General features: G+C 41.3%; 1 protein-coding gene and 1 long non-coding RNA gene across 10 annotated transcripts in view; one reads left to right on the top strand and one right to left on the bottom strand.

Moving 5' to 3' along the window:
• Positions 1 to 811: 811 nt before the first annotated feature.
• On the bottom strand, positions 812 to 6765 carry LOC140897394 (uncharacterized). Its single transcript, XR_012154718.1, has 3 exons — positions 5964 to 6765; positions 3355 to 3859; positions 812 to 1580 (listed from the first exon to the last, which is right to left on the bottom strand). It is a non-coding gene; the product is annotated as an uncharacterized lncRNA (long non-coding RNA).
• The window catches only part of RBM39 (RNA binding motif protein 39), a 49185-nt gene continuing 31064 nt past the window's right edge, over positions 6165 to 24285 (top strand). For 4 of the 9 annotated variants that reach the window (XM_073309979.1, XM_073309986.1, XM_073309988.1 and 1 more), the window contains exons 1-3: positions 6166 to 6402; positions 15704 to 15767; positions 17566 to 17615. In XM_073309979.1, the coding sequence (XP_073166080.1) occupies positions 15717 to 15767; positions 17566 to 17615 (101 nt within the window). In that variant the 5' untranslated portion in view covers positions 6166 to 6402; positions 15704 to 15716. Of the gene's footprint in view, positions 6403 to 12992; positions 13110 to 14467; positions 14605 to 15703; positions 15768 to 17565; positions 17616 to 24285 lie in introns of all 9 variants that reach the window. The other 5 variants (XM_073309984.1, XM_073309985.1, XM_073309980.1 and 2 more) reach the window with 4 other exon arrangements.

Genomic DNA, 24285 nt, shown 5'->3' on the forward strand with positions numbered 1-24285 from the left:
TATAGGCCCATTAGTAGATGGAGATGGTAAAATTGTCAATGATGCAGAAAAGGCAGACATGTTCAATAATTCATGTTTTGTATTTGGAAAGAAGCGGTATAATTCCAGAAGACTGTAAGATTGCTAATGTGCTGACACTAGACAAATTCAGGCTAGATATAAGGTGTAATTTTATTTATTTAAAACAGTGAGGGTCTATTGGAACAACTTACCAAAGTGGTGGATTCTTTGTACCTTGCAATCTTTAAATCCAGATTGGATGTCTTCCTAAATGAGATGCTCTACTTCAACCACAAGCCGTGGGGTTTGATGCAGGGACCACTGGGTGAAACTCTCTACCCTGTGCTATATAGGAGATCAGGATAGATCTCAGAATTGGCCCTTCTAGCCTTAAAATTTATTAAAAAAGTGTTTCTTGTGCACTATCTACTTTCTTTCTAGATGCTTATTCTGCCATTCCTCAAAATATTGAGGAACTAGAATGCGTTTTAATATGCATGGTCTCTGAAAATAGCCAGGTTTTAATTTTTCTCAGTGGCTTCCTGCCATGGGTAAAAATGACAACCTTGGTTATCTCATTTTTTAAAATAATTTTACATTTTTTTACCCATATGACAAGACACTTAATTATTGTAAAAATGTCATTGTCGGAGCTCATTAATGTTCTGAGCACTGTCCAGAGTATACAGCTTTTGGCAAATTGTCTATAATGCCAACATGAAAAACTATAAAAATTTGATCCAAAAGAGGTTAACCTATCAATGGAATGATTGTTTCACAGAAATATCAGACACATCTGAACCTTGGGGACTTGGTTTTTTGCCCTTCCTGTCCAGAACGAGAAGTTATGGTCACAATCTTGAAGACACATATGTATACATAACTTCTATTTTTAATGAAACTACTCATGCACTGAAAGTTAAAACGTATGTTGTTTGTAAGAACATTAAATACAGATCCTGCAAGGTCATATATTACAAACTCTGATTTGGCTCAGAATGTTTGTACTACAGTGATCCTGGCTTTCTGATCAATTGTATTATATACACACACATACACATCTCTGTTATTAAGTGCCACTTTAACAGAAGATATGCCAAACACTTCACATAGTATCCTGGGTCAGGTAAAACTAGCTACAAATTTTAATTCTGTCAGCACAGCTTACATGCATCCACGCTCAAAACTGAGTCCTGCTGACAAAACTCTGAAAATTTACTTGTAAAATTAAACCAGTTCCCTGAGTGATGAAATCCTCTAGTAGGATAGTGCTGCTGACAAAATGCCTGTATGGACACAGATGTACCTGTACCAGCAAACACAGTCTTCCAGCAACAAGCGCACAATTCAACTGTCACTGCAGCAGGGACCTCTGGTTAAATTTTTGAGCCCTGCAGCTCAGAAGTCTCACATCTGGAAGTTCACTTCTTACTTAAAATCTCCAGTGTTTTCTGGAAACACCTGTTTCTTCATGAAGTGTATCTATATAAGCACAGTTCCAGCTGAGATGTCCTGGATTTCCTTGGCTGGGAGGTGGGGGTTGAGGGGAGGTCAGCAGTGAAGGCACAGCTGTAGAATTCCTGCAGGGACAAAGATGTATACATTGATATTGCAAAGGAGATGCAGACAGAAGCCTGGATACAGCAAGGATGAGAGACAAAGCCAGGCAAAGGGAAGGAACTGCGGCAGGTTTAACAGAAGACAAAAAAGGAGGGTAACAAAGTCTGGTGCTTCCCCCAAGAACTGCTCTTATGTGCAGTGTGATGCCAAACTGAGCAGGGATCCCCTCACCAACTGGCCCGTGATAGTGGCCAGACTTGCAAGCTCGGGACCTGCGGACTGAGGTGAGGGACATAGATGATGTCAGGCTGCTCGAGAGCCAGGACCTCTTTGAGACTCAGCTGAACTTGGAGAGTGAACGGATTAGCGATTCGGGACTAAGGTATGTTGTGACTTCATGCCCATTAATGCATGCCTTTATTTTACATTCTCCAGGGCCCCTTCCCCTTTCAAAAGGGCAGCTGACTGTGAATGGACAGTGAACAAAGACATTCTGTTTAAAAGTGGCCTATTTATTTGAAGAGCACAAACTGGCAGCACTAGCCAAAATCAACAGAAAGAAAATAGGAAAAAGCCGCCAACAAGTATTCCCAAATGCATATGTTTGCCAATACTTTGCAAACAAGCATTGAAAGTACATACTTTTGCAGGCAATGCCTACCCCGTAACCAAACAAAATTCTGCAAATAGGAAAAAAAGCACTTGCACTAACTTTAAGCTACACACAGACCAATGAGTATTCAAACATGCATTTGCAGAAAATGCATCGTAAACTGATTAGATGCAGGCTTTCAAGTCCAAAACACATTACTTGCATGCTGTGTTTAGATTCAGGAAAGAGGCAGAAACAATGTGCGGTGAGCTTGCACAGGCAGTCACTGGGGCCCTCTGCCAATAGTGCAGAAGAGCATTTATCTTGGCCCACATAGCTTTCCAGTCCTCTGGGATTTCACTGAACTTTTCAAGCAAATACTGTTTGATCTTTGCCTGGACATTTCTAGGCAGACCAGCCTTGTTTCTCCCACCAGAGTAGGGTACCGTCTTACTCCATTCTGAAAGGACCTCTCAGGGGATCGTTGCTACAAAGAGGCCAGTACCATACAGCTCTGGCTGAACACAGACTCTTAAGCAGCTGCAGTCTGTGAACCTTCGATACCATCATAAGTCATATCTGCTAAGATCACTATTGCCTGTAATAAGTTTTTCAGTCTTTATTACACTATCCTTAAAGTTCCCCTACCACTCACTGGGTTTGAAGAAGTGCCCCCTGTGACAGGTTTGGTCACAGAGACTCCCGCAAGACTGTCACTAGATGTGCTGGGATATCACTGAGAACAAAACCCCCTGCCAGAGAAGGCTTCCCCCTTTCGTCTTGCTGAGTTAGACACTCCAGTCAGCTATAGCACAGACCAACTACAGCCCTTCTGCCCAGAAAATAAGATTCACTTAGCCCAGGGGCTTTTCAGTTAACAAGGACTTTCCCAGCACCTAGTATTCAGTCTTTCTGGGAGCCTAAACCCCAAATGAATCTGTTTTACTCTGTATAAAGCTTACACAAGGTAAATTCATAAATTGTCCGCCCTCTATAACACTTGATAGAGAGATAATCACAGCTGTTTGCTCCCCCCGGTTATTAATTACTTTGGGATAATTAATAAGCAAAAGTATAAAAAGTAGGATTTAAGTGGTTCCAAGTAATAACAGACAGAACAAACTAAGTTACCAAGCAAAATAAAACAAAACACGCAAGTCTAAGCCTAATACAGTAGGAAACTGAATACAGGTAAATCTCACCCTCAGAGATGTTCCAGTAAGCGTCTTTCACAGACTAAACTCCTTCCTAGTCTGGGCCAAATCCTTTTTGGACCAACATTGTGTTTTATGGCCTGGTTCCAGCAATCACTCACACCCCCGTAGTTACAGTCCTTTGTTCCAGTTTCTTTCAGGCATCCCTTTGGGGTGGAAAGGCCATTTCTTGAGCCATCTGAAGACAAAAGGGAGAGGCTTCCACTGCCTTTTATATTCTCTCTCTTGTGGGCAGAAACCCCTTTGTTCTTCTGTGCAAAATCACAGCAACAAGATGGAGTTTGTAGCCACCTGGGCAAGTCACATGTCCATGAATGATTCAGCTTTTTGCAGGCTGATGCTATTGTTTACATGTTAGTTTGAACGTTCGCAGGAAAGCTCAGATGTGGATTGGCGTCTCCCAAAGTCCATTGTCAGTTAAGTGTTTCTTGACTGGGCACTTACTCAGAATAGTCCTTTCTCAAGAAGCTTACCAAATGCTTCACTGATGCTCCTAAGAATCAAACACATCGAGATACAAATATGTAGCCAATATTCATAACTTCACATACAAAAATGATACAGACATACAGACAGCATAATCATAACCAGCAAAGTACATCCTTTCCATAGACACCTTACTTGACCTCCTTTGTACAAGATTTGGAGCAACTATAGGATCCTGTCTCTGGTATCCTCCAAGAGGTAGTGAGGTAGAGGCTGGCATACAGGGTTGCCAACTTTCTAATCGCACAAACCCAAACACCCTTGCCCCGCCTCCTGCCCCCCATAACCTGCACTCCCCCCCCCCCGTTGCTTGCTCTCCCTCACCCTCGCTCACTTTAAGCAGGTTGGGGCAGGGGGTTGGGATGTGGAAGGGGGTGAGGGCTCCGGCTGAGAGTGTGGGCTCTGGGGTTGGGCCAGGGATGAGGGGTTTAGGATGCAGGAGAGGGCTCTGGGCTGAGGCCACGGGGTTCAGAGTGTGGGAGGAGGCTCAGGGCTGGGGCAGGCGGTTGGGGTGTGGAAGGGGGAGGGGGCTCCGGCTGGGGCCAGGGAGGAGGGGTTTGGGGTGTAGAAGGGGGCTCTGGGCTGGGGCTAAGGGGTTCAGAGTGCAGGAGGGGGCTCAAGGCAGGGAAGGGGTGTGGGCTCCGGCTGGGCGGCACTTACCTCAGATGGTTCTTGAAAGCGACTGGCATGTCTGGCTCCTAGGTTCAGGGGCAGCCAGGCAGCCGTCCAGGACAATGGGAGCTGTGAAGTCAGCACTCAAGGCGGCGGTGGCACGTGGAGACCTCCTTGCCGCCCCTGCGCCTAGGAGCTGGACATGCCAGTTGCTTCTGGAAGCTGTGCGAAGCCAGGGCAGGTAGGGAGCTCAACTTTTAACAGCCTATTAAAATCTCCTGGATTGCTTTCAGTAGCCACTGGGAGATCGAGGCTTATTGCGGCAGACTCCTGGCCAATCCAGGAGGGCTGGCAACCCTACTGGCGTAGGGGACACTGGGATGCCTATCTCAGGGTCACACGTCTTTTGCCGATACACCTTGATGATGATGATGAGAGACAATGTCCTGCTAGCAATAGCAGCCACATGTGGATTGCTCGGGAGAAATCACTATGGTGGCACTGGGTTGCCAGGCGTCTGGTTTTCAACCGGAACTCCCGGTCAAAAAGGGGTCCTGACAGGTCTGGTCGGCACTGCCGACTGGGTCATTAAAAGTCCAGTTGGAGACGCATCTAGGGCCTGGGGCTACAGCGGGCTCCCTACCTGCCCTGGCTCCATGCGGCTCCCAAAAGTGGCTGCCAGGTCCCTGCGGCCTAGGCTCATGGACAGCCAGGGAAGCTCCACACACTGCCTCTGCCTGGGTGTCAGCTCCACAGCTTACACTGGCCGGGAACCCTACGGGCTGCAGGGACTTGGCGACCACTTCCTCGGAGCCATGGTAAGCACTGCCGGGACCCCACACCCCAACCCCCTGCCCCAAGCTGGAGTCCCCTCCCATACCCAAACTCCCTCCCAGAGCCTGCCCTGCACCCACCCCAAAAACCTGCCCCTGCCCTGAGCCCCCTCCTGCACCCCAAACCCTTCATCCCCAGCCCCACAACCCCAGCTGGAGCCCTTATCCCCCCACACCCCAACCCAGCCCTCTCCTTCACCCTGAACCCCTCATTTCTAGCCCCCCTGGAGCCCACACCTCCAGCCCAGAGCCCATTAGCCCCCCCCCCCAACCCATGCCCCAGTCTGGTGAAAGTGAGTGAGTGAGTGAGGGGCTTCAGAGAAGAGGGGGCAGGGGTCTTTGGGTTTTGTGCTGTTAGAAACTTGGCAACCCTATATAGCAGTGCCATGGCAGAAAACGGTCCAGTGTAAACAAGGCCTTAAGTAGAGCTGGGCAGAGAGAGCTGGGCATGACTGAGCGACAGTCACGACACCAGGGTAGGGACCCCCCAGCACAGCGCTCCTGGAGGGGATAGCCCCCCCCTTCACCCAGGGCTTTCGGGGGGGAACCCCTCTGTGCCAGCATTGACCCGACTCCACCCCCCGTCCAGCGTTGAAAACGCCCCCCCAACCCAAGAGAGAAGACCGGTAATAAATTCTACTTCTTGTTTAAATATCCAAATTTCACCTTTGACCTTTCTATTGCGGTTACTGCAGACCCCAATCTCGCGAGACTTTGAGCCTACGGCAGGCGAGCACACTTTGGCGGGGCCTATTCCTTATTCTCGCGATTGTTCAAGTCTGCTTCCGGGTGTGGTGTCTCGCGACATTCGTGTGTCAAGGACGCGCTCAGCCTTGTTTGTTTTGTCTCAGTCTCGCGAGAGCCCGTGCAGCGAGCTCTGGGCGGCCCCGTGTGTGAGTGCGCGGAGCTCCCAAGCAGCTAGACGCGGCAGGCGCCATTTCAGGGAGCAGTCGCCGCTGCTACCAGAGTTGGCCGGGAGCGGCCTTTAGTATCCGAGCCCCCCATTCCCTTTTCTGAGGGACTCGCTGCCGCTGGGCCTATCCCCGTCCTTAGCGCCGCCGGATCCCGGGCACCTGAGCAAGAAGCGTAATCCACAGCAGCGCAGGTAATCGCGCGGCCCCCGCCCGCTTATGGCCGTCCGGTTCCGCGGCCGCGTTCGGCCCGAGGGCCCTTCCCGCCGCCGCATGTGGGGGGCCGCGGGCAGAGCCTCCTCTCCTGGCCGGGCCCTTTTACCTAGTCTTCTCCGGGAGGCTTCTAGGTTGTCTTCCCAGCGGGGCCCGCCTTCCCGGGGAGAGCCCTGGCCTGAAATCCCGGGGGTGTGGGGCCTCAGCGGTTGTCATCCCTCCCCCTCCATTGGAGGTGGTGCTGGGGAGGCCGCAGCTGTTGGTCTGGCCGGGGCCCTGGCTGTTTGTTCCCGTAGCCGCGTAGTTGGCGAGCTGGGCCTCGGCCCAGACCGTCCCTGGCGCAGCTGCTGCCGCCAAGGCCGGGAGCGCACGGGGCACCGCCTGCGGGTTCTGCGCCTCCCCGCGGGGACAGGCTGCGCGAAGGGCTCTCTGGAAAGTTGTTTCTGCTCGCCTGGGATTATAAATTCCGGCTCTAGGCCGGCAGCGCGGGGCGGCGGGAGAGCGAGTGCCGTGGGCGCCAAACCTGGGCTGAGCCAGTGGACGCTGGACAGTCTAAAATGATTGTATTTTGTTCCCACCTATTGAACTGCAGTAGCAACATGGTGGGAAACGGCAGGTTTGGCCTGGCCTTGGCCAGGAACGCACAGTGTGTTTGTATCCATTAAAAGAAAAGGACGACTTGTGGCACCTTAGAGACTAACCAGTTTATTTGAGCATGAGCTTTCGTGAGCTGTAGCTGTAGCTCACGAAAGCTTATGTTCAAATAAACTGGTTAGTCTCTAAGGTGCCACAGGTCCTCCTTTTCTTTTTGCGAATACAGAGGAACAGGGCTGTTACTCTGAAATTTGTATCCATTGTTAACTAATATTGCCTAACCCTAGGTAGGCAAGGCAAATGGAGTTTTGACACCTTTGTAGCTTGAGGTAAACGCTGCACTCAACCCTAGTGCTTTTCTTGATATAGTAACGTGTGAAAACTACAGATTGTTTTGTTTAGACTAGTATCTCACCATGTTAACTAAACAGGTAAGAAAATACATGTATTTCTTGGGGAATTCAGTTCAGTGAAGATATTACAGCTCAACAGTAAACACCCCAGAGACCTCACAGAGGACTTCTAGCAAAACTAGAAAAGACTAGAGTTAATATTTCTGAAATTCCTAAGGTGAAAACTGAAGGTGGGGAACATCATCTAGGCCTCTTTTGTACATCATGAAGAAACAAAAAAAAGGGTAGGAGCACAATACAAAAAATATTTGCAGGTTACAATTAAAGATTATACTTAAGGTATAGGCAGGGTTTGTACCCATTGCAGCTTTGTGATTGGGTGCCCTGAAAAGGCTTCAGGGTTTTTTCTGTATAGGAATATCGGAGGTTACAAGTGTTTGTTTCACTGTTCCCCTGGTTGGATGACTTACAGAAGGTCATTTTGAGTTTCTGCAATTGAAGAGTATGGGAATGTTGAGTCCTTATTATTCTTATCCCAGCATTAAATTAATAGGTGCCATTCAACATTGTTTATGGAAAATAGGTATTGTGAAATAAATAAAATATTTTTGATGAGATTACAAATTTGGTAAAGATAACTCTATAATTTCTGTAATGTTTGACTTGGTACTTTATAGTTGTATGCAGTGTTGTTGTAGCCATGTTGTTCCCAAGATATGAGAGACACAAGATGGGTTAAGTAATATCTTTTATTGGACCAACTCCTGTTGGTGAGAGAGACAAGCTTTTGAGTTTACTCAGAGCTCTTCCTCAGGTCTATGAAACTGTTCCCCACCAATGATCCATCTAGCCTAGTATCGTGTCTTCTGACTTTCACGAATGCCAGGTTCTTCAGAGGGAATGAACAGAACAGGCAATCATCAAGTGATCCCTCCCCTGTCATCCGCACCCAGCTTCTAGCGAACAGAGGCTAGGGACACGCAGATCGTGGTGTTGCATCCCTGCCTATCCTGGCTTAATAGTCATTGATGGACCTATCCTCTAGGAACTTAACTAGTTCTTTTTTGAACCCTGTTATAGTTTTGGCCTTCACAACATCCCTTGGCAAAGAGTTCCACAGGTTAACCATGTGTTGTGTGAAGTACTTCCTTTTGTTTTAAACCTGTTGTCTATTAACTAGGGGTGACCCCTAGTTCTTGTGTTATGGGAGGGAGTAAATAACATTTCCTTACTCACTTTCTCCACACCAGTCCAGATTTTATAGACCTCTATCATATCCCCCCCATTAATCGTCTCTTTTCCATGCTGAACAGTCCCAGTCTCATCTTTCCTCATATGGAAGCTATTCCATACCCTTAATCTTTTTTTTTGCTCTTCTCTGTACCTTTTCAAATTCCAGTATATCTTTTTTGAGATGGGGCGACCAGATTTGCACTCATATTCCAGATGTGGGGAAACCATAGATTTATATACAGGCATTGTGATATTTTCTGTCTTATCTATCCCTTTCCTTTTCTGTTACTTTTTTTGGCTTCCGCTGCACACTGAGCACACCTTTTCAGAGCATTAGCCACAATGACTCCAAGATCGCTTTCTTGAGTGGTAACTGGTAATTTAGACCCCATCATTTTGTATGTATAGCTGGGATTGTTTTCCAGTGTGCATTACTTTGTGTTTGTCACCACTGAATTTCATCTGTTGTTTTGTTGCCCAGTCATCCAGTTTGGTGAGATCCCTTTGTAACTCTTAGCTGTCAGCTTTAGACTTACCTATCTTGAGTAATTGTCTGCAAATTTTGCCACCTACCATTTTTCCAGATCATTTATCCAGATCATGTTGAACAGCCCTGGTCTCCTGGGGGACGCCACTGTTTACCTCTCTTCATTCTGAAAGATGACCATTTATTCCTACCCTGTGCTTTCTGTCTTTTAACCAGTTCAGCCAATCATGAGAGGACCATCCCTTTCTGAAAATCTAAATACACTATCCACTGGATCACCCTTGTCCACATTTCAATGGGAATAATTGAAAGGAAGTGTTTTTAATGGGGTCCCACAAGAATCTGTTCTTGGCCCAATGCTAGTCAATTTCCATGTCAGTGATCTGGTTGAAAATATGAAATCATTGCTGATAAACTTTGCAGATAATACCAAAGATTGGTGAAGTGGTGATAAGGATAGGTAACATTGAGGGATTTGAATCTCTTGGGAACTTGGATATAAACAAATTTATTTTAATACTGGTAAATGCAAAAGCATATATGTTTAGAAAAAAAACATATAGGCCATATTTACAGGATGGGGGACTGTATTCTGGAAAGTATTTACATGAAAAAGATATAGGGAATCATGGTGGATAACTAACTGAACATGAGCTGTTAATGAAATGCTGTGGATAGGAGCTAATGCTATCCTTGGATGTGAATTGCCAGGAGAATATGGCATAGGAATGGGGAGGTAACTTCTGTATATGATGAGACTGCAATTGGTATACTGTGTCCAGTTCTGATATCCTCACTTCAAAAAGGATATTGGAAAAATTGAGGAGGCTTCAGGGAAGAAAAGAAGTATGAGGACTGGAACACTTGCCTTGCAGTGAGTAACTTAAGGAATTCAATTTATTTTAGCTTGTAGAAGAGCAAGTTTTAAGAGACAACTTGGTCAGTCTAAAAGTACCTACCTGGGGAGAAAGTATGGGGAGCTAAGGGATCAAAGAGAAGCTCTAGTTCATCTGCAGGTTATTGGGCTTGATGCAGGAAATACATGGACAAATTCGCTGGCCTGTGCTACACAGTAGGTGAGACATTATCATAATGGCACTTTCTGGCCTTGAAATCTATGAAACTTGGACATTTGCAAAAATCCAAGTTTTAAGTAGTTTGCATACATGTCCCTTCTCTGTTGTTTAGGTCTTGCTTCTTTTGGTAACTGTGGTGTCAAACCCTACTGGTTCTTCAGTTTGGTGCAGGACCTGAATTTCTAATAAATAAGCATATTTGGGTATAGGGAGAATCTTTCTGACATTCATTTTCATAAAGAAGCAGGTGGCATGTAGTTCTTTTCTTTGAACTTCATCTTCCATTCATAACCATGACTTAGCTGGTGCTTATATCGCATTCTGTACTGTCAGTGTGCAGGTTACGTTCCCACTGCAAACTCCTTCCTGATTCTTCTCCATATGATGTTTCTCATTCAGTATCATTTTAACAAGGTCCTTATTAGTATGTATAGTTGGTCAATTGACTGATCCAAAAAATAATTGGTCAAATATTTGAAAGCGCTAACTTATTGGAACTGTAGTGAGTAAGACTATGGTTTCCAGTAGGCTTAGCCTTAGATACATATGCCTAATTACAAGAAACGGGTTATTTAATTATTATTTTAACTCAGAAAATGTGAAACAATGAAACAAAGTTCTTAAAAAATGAAGTAATAATTGCTACTTTTTTTAGAAATGTTAGCTTCACATTTAAATTTGGACAAGAGTAAACAATTACAAAATAAAATGAAATTAAACAGGAAACAAACATATAGCAACAGGGTGGATTTACTAGACAGGAAGACTCGATTTAATCATGAATTTCTACATAAAAGTGCATTCTTGTTAGTTGTTATAACCTTAATACATATTGTTCACAACTCCAGAGATAGATGTAGGTTTCATTTTTGGAAAGTACACACTATACATTTTTTTAAGTGATTTTGAAAACTTTTCAGATTAGTTTTACAGCTATATCAGAAAATGAATGATTGTTTGGTTATTTCATTTACCAAAGGTAATTGAAGTAGGTATTTATTAAGTCACTGGGAGGTGAACTATCTCCAGTTCAACAGGTTAATCATTAATATTTGGAGGATTTTGTTGCCATGCTGTATTAGGAGAAGAACACCACCAGACAGATATTTAAATTGTTTTATTTAACTAAACCAATAATGTTCTGGATTTTTTTCTTCAACAGCAAACATAATATTTTAACAAAACAAGCATATGAATTTTTGAATTTAGTTAAACATTCAAGTTTTTTAAAATAAGGTTGTTTTTGTTAAAATTGTTTTAACTAAAATAGTTAAATGAAATATTAAAAAAAAAATTAAATCGACTGTGTCAGCCAGGTCAACATGAGAAACTTAAAATATTGGTTTCTGCAGGTAACTCAGTTGTCTTCACCTTCATTTTCCTGTTTGTTGATAATCTGGAAAGGAACAACAAGCTTTCCTGCTTTTTCAGGTCCCAAACGATTTCTCAATTTGGAATGAATTAGTCCAGGGGAAGAAAATATTCTTTCTACAGCGGCAGAAGAAGCTACTGCTGTTAAGTGAGATAATCACTTCAACAGTCTCTGAATCCAAGTGCTTAAGTGACTTCCACCAGTTCACTGGTGTGACTTTCTTTAAAACATATATTTAAAACATCGGAAAACATATATTTCTTGAATGGTTCACCCTTCGCTCCGAAATTTATTATAGTTGGCATTGTGGAGGGATGATTGCTGGATGTCCATGTCATAGACAGCTTGTCTTCTTCAGCAGTTAAGGTTTGACCCTGGTACTGAGTATTGAGAATATTTGCAAGAAAATGAGCTGGAGATAATGCTTGTCCCATTTGTTTTTTTAATGCTTGTAATTGAACTCTGTCATTGCATATTTCTCTTTTTAAGATCTCACTCAGTTCCTTCCTAATTTCAACAGTGTCAGCAATAAAACAGCTATTTCCCTGCATTTTGTTCAAGGCTACGGAAATAGGCTTCAGGGTACTCAGCATGTGTTCAACATTTCTCTTAAGCCCAATGCTGAGAACTTTGGCTGTGACAGTGCCATCTATTTTTTCACGATTTTGTTCACAAACTGTCATCCAATTAGGCCAGTTCTTGATACAGTGCTCAGAACAGTCCACTACTGAGTTCCATCGCACGTCTTGTCGGAGTGTTAGTTCCTCCCACTTTTTTCAGAGCAGCTGCTGCAAAGTGGTGGTTACGGAAGTATTTTGCAATTTCAACAATATTAGCCTTTATTTCTGGAACACTGAAGTCTTTGACTAGGAGGTACATCAGATGATCACTGAAACCGTATGTTATTAGCTTGGGACTCTCTTCTAAATTTCTTCTCGTCTTGGAACATTTGCAGCATTGTCTGTGACCAAGCGGTGTTTTAGACGTTTGAAATTTTTTTCACCGTTTGTTATAGCTTTTACTGCTACTTCTTGTAAGTGTTCTGCTGTGTGTGCATTTCCTGGTGTATCAATTGTTTCTGTAAGGAAGACATTCCCTTCTTCTGTTGTCACACAAGCACATACAACAGTAGCATTGTGGCCCTTGCTCCACCCATGAAGACTCAGGTTAACAATTTTACCATGTAGACCTTTTGCACACAGTTTAGTTTCTCTTTCATACATGTTATCCAGCAATTTGCCTGCGACAGCTGCTCTGTTAGGTGGACTGTATCTTGGTCTTAATGACTGAACCATGTTAATGAAGTGTGGGTTCTCAGTCATATGGAAAGGAGAGTTCGTTGCATAAACTGGGCAATTTTTTTCATCAATTACCTTTTTGTAATCTGCTGGTTCTTATCACAAATTTATCTCTGGTTGTTTCTGGATGATGGAGATTTTTTTTCTTTTTGCTATAGGTGATATACTGTGGCTATGTGACATACATGATGTGACTGAAAGACTATCATTGGCAGATAACTCTGAAACTATACAAAATGATGGTGATCTTGAAGGTGGATAGTCTTCAGAATCCTGTATGTTGAGGATGGATTCTCCTAAACAAAATAAGTCAATGCAGTTATTTATTATTGCCATACTGCTCATTTATTATTACTCATTGCATGCACTGAGAGTCAGTGCTACTTTAAAGGTGAAATTGTAAAAGGAAGATCTGCCTATTTCAACTATTTATTTTTTTTATCACAACTGCATCTAAAATTATAGTACCATAGAGTAACAGCTACACCTCTACCCCGATATAACGCTGTCCTCGGGAGCCAAAAAATCTTACTGTGTTACAGGTGAAACCGTGTTATATCAAACTTGCTTTGATCCACCGGAGTGCGTCGCCCTGCCTCCCCGGAGCGCTGCTTTACTGCGTTATATCCAAATTCGTGTTATATCGGGGTAGAGGTGTATATTTTTTTACTCAAACATGAGAATTCAAGAATAGTCTAGAGGGAAGACAGACAGTCCTTAAGAAAGAAGTATGAAATAAAAAAGTTTACCAACCTGAAGATCCTGCATGTTCAGACACGTTCCTTTCATCATCTTCAACACAGCTTCCTCCTGAAAAGGAACCCTTCTCATGATGTTATTTCATTCGGGCAACCAGGCCTTGTATTTCTTTGTTGCACTGTTTGCATTTTGCGCACATGCCTGTCTTACCCCCAAGTAGAGGAACTTCATTAAAATATTCCCAAACTGGGTCTCTTTTACGGCCTGCTGCCATTATAGATTTTTCCCTTCTAATGAGAGAGTGGTATGGTAGATCTCGAATCAATGATGGCTACACTCAGAAAGACCTCAAGACTTCTGGAATATGCTGCTCACAGTTTCAATTTTGTTTCTACTACCTGTCCCTCCCTTCTCACATTGATCTCCAGACGATTTCTCCTTGTCCAGATCTATTCCGCCCCCAACAATCTTCTATTCATTGAACTTTTTGAAATTTGGCACTTTTAGAGAGAGATAGGGGATTGACTCTGTGTACAAAAATTTGCAGCGGGACAATAGAGTTGAGATATGTTTCTCACCTCTATTTATTTATTTAAAAACATTTTTGCTGTTAACAAGCATGTTATCTCTGGAGACACAAATCCACAGTTTGAGAACTGCAAAACTAATCTCTGATGGTATCTTCTAGACTGAGCACTGAGTCCCATTGGGTAGATAGAAAGATTAACCTAAATCAGTGGTTCCCAAACCTTAACAACCTGTGAACCCCTTTCACTAAAATGTCGTGTCTCATGAACCCCTTCCTAAAAATGAGTATTTCCAGGGGTTTTCTCCTTTACATGAGGATAAATTATAAAAGCTGTGATCTTGGAAATAGAAATTGTTTTTGACATGCTTATTACACACTATTATTAATTTTTATTTATCATTACAGTATTTTTATTACATTATGAAAATGGCAACACTCTTCCGAGATCTCACTTTCGTAGCTTGTATCACTTTGAATAAGCCTGTTATAAGACAAGGCTCCTATGTTTCATCAAGGAGTATCAGATGTGAAACAGCATGAAGGTATTTAAGAAGCCAACTCAAAGAGTTCCTCCTACACAAGCAGTCGGGTCTTGAGCAGTCCAGGCAAACAACGCACGTTACAACAAAGCTTAAACTTGTTCTTCATAATAATTTTAAAAACAATACTAGCTGCCTGTTTAATTTTAAAAACAGCAAAAAAAAATCCACCTCCCTTTCCATTTCTTATAAGGAGTCTTGAAGATTAAATCTCAGTGTGATAGATATGCATGCTTTGATCAAAGCTTAGCTGCTTTCATATGCTTGCTTTGATCTGCTTAGCTCTTAGAAGTCCAGGGGTCCCTAGTCACAGCTCTGTCCTCCTTTAGGGAATTTTTACCCGAGAACGCACTTTAACATTAGATAGGTTTTTTCCTTAAAGCATTTTATCAAAAAAATCCGATTAAAATAAAAAACTGATTAAAAAAAAACATTGATTTTTATCCACCCGGTATGGGAATTATAAAAGAAAAATTTTAAATGCACTTACGTTAGGTAGGCAGCTTAATGGCAGTACATCTTTTCTCTTTGTTTGGAGAGGTAGTTTAATTATTGTGAACCCTTCTCCCGCTTTTTTTCCTTTTGATTAATTTCTGTATTTGTCTAGTCAGTTTAGCTCTTCAGGGCAGGGACAGTATTTTTTAACTTGTGTTTGTAAACTGCCGTATGCAGTGATGGCCTTGCATACAAATAAAGATACTCATTCATACATGCGCACAATGTTTGTTCTAGAAGATTCAAGCCAATCAAGATACTCAGCTTTCAGTTAGTTCACCTTTTTCCCAATATGTGGCATTAGCGTATAGTAAAGTGATTGATTAAAGACATTTATATAGGCTTGCTAACTGATAACAAACATCATGATGCAGTCAAAAAGGTAGGCCTCAGAGCATTCTTGATGGAATATTTAACAGTATTTGAGGGTGGCCAATTGACCAGCTTGCCAAGCCTATAGCATGCATTTTAACTAAAAATCATTTTGTGAATTTGGGGTCATCCCAACATTGGCCTTGTCTCCAAAAGTACAAGTGCCTTGGGAGCTATTAATTGATGTAGTTTATGGGCTCTTTTCCTATCTAATGAATTTTGCTTTTCCTTTCAGGTGTCTTGAAAAAATGGCTGACGATATTGATATTGAAGCAATGCTTGAGGCTCCTTACAAGAAGGTGAGAAAAATGTGCCAGTGAGGTGTTGTACTTACCTTAATTTAGCCTTATTCATGAAACTACTGCTGAACTGTAAACTAACATCCCTGGAGCCCTCATGATTTATCTTATTGGAGATGCATTACATGTAACTTGCAAATAAATATATACTGTTAATGTAATTATATTGTGCAGTAGTTTCACTTCAGCGTGATGAATAAATGCCCATCTATCTCTCTTTGTAGACTTGCCTAACGATATCTCACCTCTACTCCCATGAATTCACCTTTGATTCCAGTGTGAACTGTCAATCATAAGGTAGTAATTGAGTGACGTATCGCTGTACCGTGGTCCCCTAGGTAAAAAAAACAAACAAACAAAAAAACAATTACTCGCCTAAAATTGCCAGCTCCAGTTTGGTATAGCAACAAGGTGAATGCAGTGTTTGGGAAAATAGCAGGGTTCCAAGAATAACCTTTTCACCAGTCCATGGCAAGTAAATCTTTAAATAGTCTACTCAGTGCAAGAGGCGTCTGACCATTATTTTTAACATAGAAGACTGGTGATGGTTAATCTTTTAACAGGGCAGATGGAAATGAATTGCTGAGTGAAAGAACTTTCCAAAATTCTTGGATCCCTGAATAGATACATTCTTAACAAGTAAAAGACAGTATCACAGTCTGCAGTGTCATTCTAAAAATAGCTGTTGTACTCTTCTGTTTTAGTTGTTCAATAAGGAAATACAAATTTTGACACAAAATTCTGTTAAAACGTCTCAATGACTAGAATAGTGATGTACTTAGTCTCCTTAACAGGCAGCAAATGTATACTGTCTTTTTTTTCGTTTTTTCACCAATTGGTGGTGAAAGTGTTAACATTATGCATGCATTAGCACTGGTTTCACAAGAAATGTGTATAAACTTGAAATAATTTAGCAGTTGTACTCATGGTGTAGCTGGAATGATTAAACTATAGAATAAATATAACAGCTACTGTTAGTTTATTTTGGACTGTTTAGCACAACCATGTGGTATCAGTTTCGGATGAGCATTTGTAAGCTTTAAACACTGTATATTTAGTTTTATGTAATAGTTAGCAGTTATGTAAAATCTTGGAGAGAGTCATAATTTGTAATGTTAAGATTCTTGTGTCCTAGTTTAACATGGATATTTTCCATGTAAACAGGTATGGAAATAGGGAATGTTTAGGCTGGACTGGTGGATTTTTGATGACTTTCTTGGGAGTCGACGTTACTAAAGCAGTGTGAATCCCTGTTTGCTTCAGGGCGAGATGTGTGACAGAGGTGGCATCAAGCTCTTACAACCCTCCAACGAAAATGAGCGAAGATCTCAGGAATGGCATCGGTCACAAGAAATCGATAGTGGCTGGCTGCTAGCATGGCCACTTGGGGCTTAGGCAGAGATATAGCCTTGGTACTGATCAAAGGGATCATAGCACATGAAAAATGCTTAAACCTGAAACTTCCTCTTACATTTTATAGAAATAACATTTAACCACTTGAGTGCTGAAATCTACAGGATAATTTACTATCTAAATCATGTAAGGAAGTATCTACAATTTAATATATTTTTAAAAACTGTAATTCTTGTATTTTATAATTGTATGTCTTAAATGTAAACAGCAAAGTGGTTAAACATGCCTACTTAAATTTTTATAGCTTTCCATATTAAACTTTAAACACGTAATTTAGTATTAAAATTTTTGTTTTGTATTTTCTTATTCCTATTCCCATTACCCTTTGACCACTTGAAATGTTACCACTTCGTCCTCACGATGTTCTTCTATCAACCCTGCTTAGGATGAGAACAAATTGAGCAGTGCCAATGGCCATGAAGAGCGCAGCAAGAAGTAAGTGTTTATCTGTATATTGACACTTTTAGGGAACTGTGTCAAGTATTCTTTGTTTTTACTTTTTAATGTATGTAGTGCTGTCCAAGAAAATAAAATGGAAATCCTTCTGTTTGTCTTTTGCTGTTTATGGCATTCCAAACAAATATGAATACTTCTTACACAGTTGATATCTGTGGTATAAATTTTCAATTAATAGTGTGCTTTAAAAAAAAAAATGTATCCAGATTACAGCCCCTACTAAACTAGAACAGTTTTGAGGGCTTAAAGAGAATGACACTGTCCCCATAACATTTTATGCTATCAGTGAGTTTCATATATTTTGGGTTAATTTTTGAAATAATTGTAATTACATTTGTGCACTAATTATGTGAATTTGAAGGACTTGTGGTTCAGAGAAATTCAGTGGCCTCAAGTTCTAACTGGGAAAGCTCATAGAAATGTGGTCACTTGTGTTGGCCAGTATCAGGCTAATACAGTTTTAACTCCTTTCAACACTTTATTCCTTGAATTAGAATTGTGTGTAAAAAGCTGTTGTTTGAATGAATCTTCTCTCTTATCCCAAACTTGTACAAAGTATAACAAATCTAGAGAGAATTATTTGTATTTATCTCCTCCAGGATAGACTTAGCAATGTGTTTTGTTTTATAATGTCCACCTGGTCAGTATCCTGATTGATACTGTGCTTTTTTTTTTTTTTTTTTTTTTTTTTTTTGAACCAGTTACTGTATAGGCAAAGACCATGCTCTCTGCAATGAGAGAAACCCAAGGAAAGCTTTCCTTACAAAACATTCTCAAGCATTTGGAGTTGAACAGAAAACACTTAAAAATTCAAATATGTAAAATAAGATTACTTAAATTACAAACACATTTTGATTAAAATATTTGATATTTGCTGTAGGAGAAAACTGAAGTTTGGCTCTGTTCTGAAGAGAAATTTGGACACATTTAAATATTTCTTTTAAAAAAAGGCTTAATTGGGTTTCAGGTTGGTGTGTCAGACTCTAAGGTCAAATGTGCATCGGTCACAAGTAAAAAGATAGATTTTCTAACTCCAACTCAGTCTGGGATTTGAAAGTTAATTTTTTTTTGTATTGCATATCTTTATTGCTAAAGTATACATTGGGTTAAATTCGGCTACCTGTGTAACAGCAGAAGGTGGCCCTGCATTAGAAATTTAACAATTGTGTGAGCTAGAACAGTCTCCAGCTTGCTGTCCCATAATTGCTGTGGCTGAGTCAAAGTGCCATTTTTATATAGATGCTCTTCTGACTAAACCGCACTTTATGGGGTTCCATATGGCCTGTGTTGACGGTGAATAGTATTTTGGGGCTTTGTAAAGCCAGACCTGAATCCCCAGCTGGTATGGGCATTTCTCAACTAGATGTGTCTGGTTTGAGTCCAAGTCCCTTGGTGCTGAAAACTGAGATAAGGTAGAGAAATAAGAGGGGACTCTTAAGAGCCTGCCCAAGTACAACACACTGCACAATCCGAAGGATACTGATAACTTAGGAGTCTTATTAATTCTGACTTGTGACCAGGCTAGAGCAAGTTTAGGCCAGTAGTCCTTTACAGTGATTGAATATCCAACTTCCAGATGAGCAAGCCTTCACTGTCTCAGTCTGGAGCTTGGGCCAACACTACAGTAATGACTTCCTTGTAAGCTAGGTGCCATTCTGTGAACAAAATGCTTGCTATACTTACTGAAGACTAGCTGCAAATATAACACATTGCTGAGTGGTTCACATGTTTGGTGTCGACAAGTGTAACAGTCCTTTGGAAGTCTAACAGTATTAATATACCATGGAGCTAAGGATTTGGCATGCATGGAGCTTTTCCAACTGATGGAGCAGTAGGTGGAACATGTTTGTCTGATCTACCCACCATCTGCTGCCACTAACTGTTAAAATCACAGGTGTGAGTGAAAGTGTGATCTGAGGCCACAGTTTTTCTTGACCAACGTTGCCTCACTGGACAAAGAGTAAGAAGACTTCTTAAAGCTCATTTTGTACGTAAGATAGCATAACAGCAACTTGTCCATCCCTCTTTCACACTAGAGAAATAAAGGGACACTCAACTCAATCTAATCAGTTTTTAAACAACTTCAGGTACAAAACTTGTCCCTGAGATCCTCTGTCTATTTTGTGAGTATTACTGTCACGTTTTTCTGTCTTAGGACGTTTGTTTCTTGTTGCAGCGTGAGAGACTCCTGGACAATAGAATAAAATCACTGATGGGGGTAGACTAATTTTCTCAGAACTGAAATCATGCCTTCTCTGTCTGGAAAGTGCCACATGAATATAGGCACTACTGCAAAAAACAAACCCAACTATTAAAGCCTGGCAAATCTGTGGATATCCTCTGGATATCCGCCTCCATGGGCCATGTTTGCCAATCACGGATCTGGTGCAGATACAAATTTTGTATCTGTGGATGGTTCTACCAGAACAGTGTTTATACTGCCATATTGTTAAATGCACAAAGTATATGGAAACGTTTTTTTAGTCTGTTCTTAGTTGTAACAATTTTGGGTATTAGCTTAAGTGATGAGTTTAAAAAAAAAATTGGAAAATAGTGTTAAGTTTTTCTGCTCCCGATGAGATTCTGAATGACCAAGCCTGTGGTCTTTTGTTTTTTTGGATTAATGAAACCAATTCCTCACTTTTCTAACAGAGGTATTGCTTTAATTATTGCCTCAGCAGTAGCTGGATGGTGATGGGATGTGCAGCTTCTTTGTATTATGGTAGTGCCAAGAGGCCCTTACCTAGAGCGGGGCCTCATTGCATTATGCCTTGACCAAATTCATAGTAAGACATCGCTGCCTAATAAGAACTTAGTCATTCTAAATAGATAAGATTGTCAAAAGATGGGATGGGAAACATCAGTACAGAGAAGTAAAGTGACTAATGCTAAATGGAAGGGTTTTTCTGAAGTGCAGAAACATATACTTCCCCAGTGTTCTTGCTCTGTGCCATGTTCTACACACTTGTGAAGGACGGTGGGGAGTTTCCCTACTGAGAGCATTGGAAATAAGCTCTGAACTCTTTAACAGCTGCTGTTGAGAGTGAAACATTGCAGTAGCTGCTAGGAATGATGGCCATATTTTGTTAGTTGAAGATGCTGCTTGATCATATGTACTCAAAAAAAATGCCTAATGTGAGGCAGTGTATTTGAGAGGGAGGGAAAGAGAGGGTAGAAGTGATGGATCCATGGCCACTCAGTGTTCGGTACTATTCCTTGAGTAGTAGCATTTTCATTTGAGGGGATGGAGAGGAAGCTTCCTAATTGCATTATTTTTAGCTTGAAAATTAAACAGGAAAATGTATTATTGTTTCATAGGGATTCTGTCTAAGTCAGAGTAATATGTTGAGAAGCCAGAAAATGTAGGTAAATAAGATGGTGGAGAGGATGAAACAGTTGAGACACACTTCGTCATTTCATACATTTGGATGTGTTGCTAATGGTCAGCAGTTCTGTTGCAGTGGTTGATGACTGCTTCTGACCAGCAGCAGACGAGCTGTCCGTACTTTGCAGCATCTCTCATTTCTTATTCATGCTTCATGTCTGCACTTTTGATCCTGCTGCTATATGCTATTTGAGAAAATTCCTCTTCTGTGGGTTTTGCTCCTCCGAGGTTTTCTTTTTGGTCCCCAAAGCACTTCTGAGTAACGGTTCTACAACAATTTTTCACCCAGTATGATTAATTTAAAATAGACCATTATGGTTGATGCCCCTTCTATTGAGCCTGTAGCATTTCTGTTAAAACAGAAAGAAACAGCAAGTTTCACCTAATTACATGAAAGAATGGAATGAGCAGGCAAGTTTCTTGATTAAATCCAAGATAGTGTCCTTTTAGTACAAACAACTATTGACTTAAAAAAAAATCATACTTCCCTCTATCTGATTTTATTTATAACACCAAAGATTACTGTAAATTAAAGATTAAAGCTGCTCTTGTCTTTCATTTTACTTGGTGCATTTGGCAGTATTTTGCATATAGCTAGTTTCACTGTTTCCTGGTTGTGGGGGAGGGGGTGCATGGGGTGTGTGTGGGGTTTTTATTGTTTGTTTTTTGTTTTTTAAAAAGAGGGGTTAGTTGCTCTGTTGCTCCATAGTTAAGATAGAAGTTAATTCACTGACCTGGTTGGTGAAGTGTTTTGAGATCTACTGATGAAAAGCAGTAATTGAGAGCTGGGTATTACTCTATTCCACCTCCACCTTTGGCTCTTTCTGTGCAAAATCATTTTATAGATAATTAGATTTGTCTGGTTGGCATTATTGAGAGATTCCTTCTGTTTTGGGGTGGATTTGTTGCTGGGGAAGCAAAGGGAGGAAAAGGAAAGCAGACGGAGGGGAGGGGGAGCTTTAGTTAAGAGCGGTGTTCATGGTATAAACATTTGTAAAAACAATCTGGCCTTCTTCTGAGTCCTGTGCTGTGGTGGGTACTGAGGGTGCGGGCCAGGGGAGAGGACAGTGGTGAGAGAGAAGTCCAGGAAGCATTAGAGATAATATAGATATAATCATCACAGAAACTTGGTGGAATGAGGATAATCAATGGGACATAGTAATACTAGGGTACAAAATATTTCAGAACAGGTTGTGCTGGTTGGGGAAATGGCACTATATGCTAAAGCGTAGAATCAAATGAAGTAAAAATCTTAAATGAACGAAACTATACCACAGAATGTCTATGGATAGTAATTCCATGCTCTAATAATAAGAATATAGCAGTAGGGATATATTACCGACCACCTGACCAGGATGGTGATAGTTGCAGCAGTCATGACTGTGGATCAGTCGTTGAATCTTTGTGCGAATGTGGTCAATTTTCTGGCTGTAAATAGATCCAAGTGACTGTTGTCAGGATGATGGCTACATAGCCATTCATTAGCAGTGGAAGTAAGACACCCAAGTTCAGGTAAGTATCCGAGGGTGGATGCCAGTGATAGAGGGGGATGTTATAAGAGTGGAGTTGTTCAAAGTGCTTCCCTCTGACTACCATCCTCACCTCAGTGTTGCCTGGGTTCAGCTTTCGCCAGTTGGTCTTCGTCCAGTTGCTGATTTCGGCAAAGCGTGGAAAAAGATGGGAGACTACTTTTTGTCTGATGTAAAGGAGATGTAGAGCTGGCCATTGTTGTTGTCACTTCAGCTGTGTTCTCTTACCAGTTCTCGGTGGTTTCATGAAGATATTAGAGAGCATGGATTGTAGGAGGGTGTAATGACTGAGATATAACTTAAGAGTAGTTTTAAAAGGATACAATAAAATCTAAACATTTCTAAAAAATGTTTGCGTTGGATCTTCCTGTGAAATCTCTCGTCTTGATTTTATAATTGTCCTGTCTCCCAATGGCTTTTCTCTCCCTCTTTTGTGGACCTTTCACTCAGCAAGAAAGAAAGAGTGAAACAGACTAGTGTTTTGAAATGCTCACGCAGAAAGTAGGGCTGTCAGCGATTAAAAAAATTAATCGCGATTAATCGCACTGTTGTTAATAGAATACCATTTATTTAAATATTTTTGGATGTTTTCTAAATTTTCAAATATATGGATTTCAGTTACAACACAGAATACAAAGTGTACTATGCTCACTTTATATTTATTTTTGATTACAAGTATTTTTACTGTAAAAAAACAAAAAAGAAATAGTATTTTTAGTTGTCCTAATACAAGTATTGAAGTGCAGTCTCTTCATCATGAAAGTTGAACTTACAAATGTACAAAAAACTTCATTAAAAAATAAAATCTAAAATTTTAGAGCCTATAAGTCCTCTCAGTCCTATTTCTTGTTCAGTCTCTCTCTCAGACAACCAAGTTTGTTTACATTGCAGGAGATAATGCTGCCAGCTTCTTATTTACAATGTTACCTGAAAGTGAGAACAGGTGTTCTCATGCCACTGTTGTAGCCGGCGTCACAAGATATTTACTTGCCAGATAAACTAAAGATTTATATGTCCCTTCATGCTTCAGCCACCCTTCCAGGGGACATGCGTCCGTGCTGATGATGGGTTCTGTTTGAAAACAATCCAAAGCAGTGTGGACTGATCCATGTTTATTTTCTTTATCTGAGTCAGATGCCACCAGCAGAGGGTTAATTTTCTTTTTTGGTGGTTCGGGTTTTGTAGTTTTCACCTCAGTGTTACTCTTTTAAGACTTCTGAAAGCAAGATCCATGCCTTGTACCCCATAGATTTTTGGAAGGCACTTCATATTCTTAAACCTTGGGTCAAGTGCTGTAGCTATCTTTAGAAATCTCACATTGGTACCTTCTCTGGGTTTTTGTGAAATCTGCAGTGAAAGTGTTCTTAAAATGACCATGTGCTGGCTCATCATCCAAGACTGCTATAATGTGAAATATGACACAATGCAAACAAAACAGAGCAGGGGACGTACAATTCTCCCACAAGGAGTTCAGTCACAAATTTAAGTAACGCATCTTTTTTTTTTTAACAAACGTCATCTGCATGGAAGCATGTCTTCTGGAATGGTGACCGAAGCATGAAGGAGCATATGAATGGTTAGCATATCTGGCACTTAAATACCTTGCAATGCCGGGTACAAAAGTGCCATTCAAATGTCTGTTCTCACTTTCTGTTGACATTGTAAAAAAGAAGAGGGCAGTATTATCTCCTTAAATGTAAACAAACTTGTTTGTCTTAGTGTTGGCTGAACAAGA

This window comes from Lepidochelys kempii, chromosome 13 (assembly GCF_965140265.1).
Source record: "Lepidochelys kempii isolate rLepKem1 chromosome 13, rLepKem1.hap2, whole genome shotgun sequence".
Classification (NCBI taxonomy): domain Eukaryota; kingdom Metazoa; phylum Chordata; order Testudines; family Cheloniidae; genus Lepidochelys; species Lepidochelys kempii.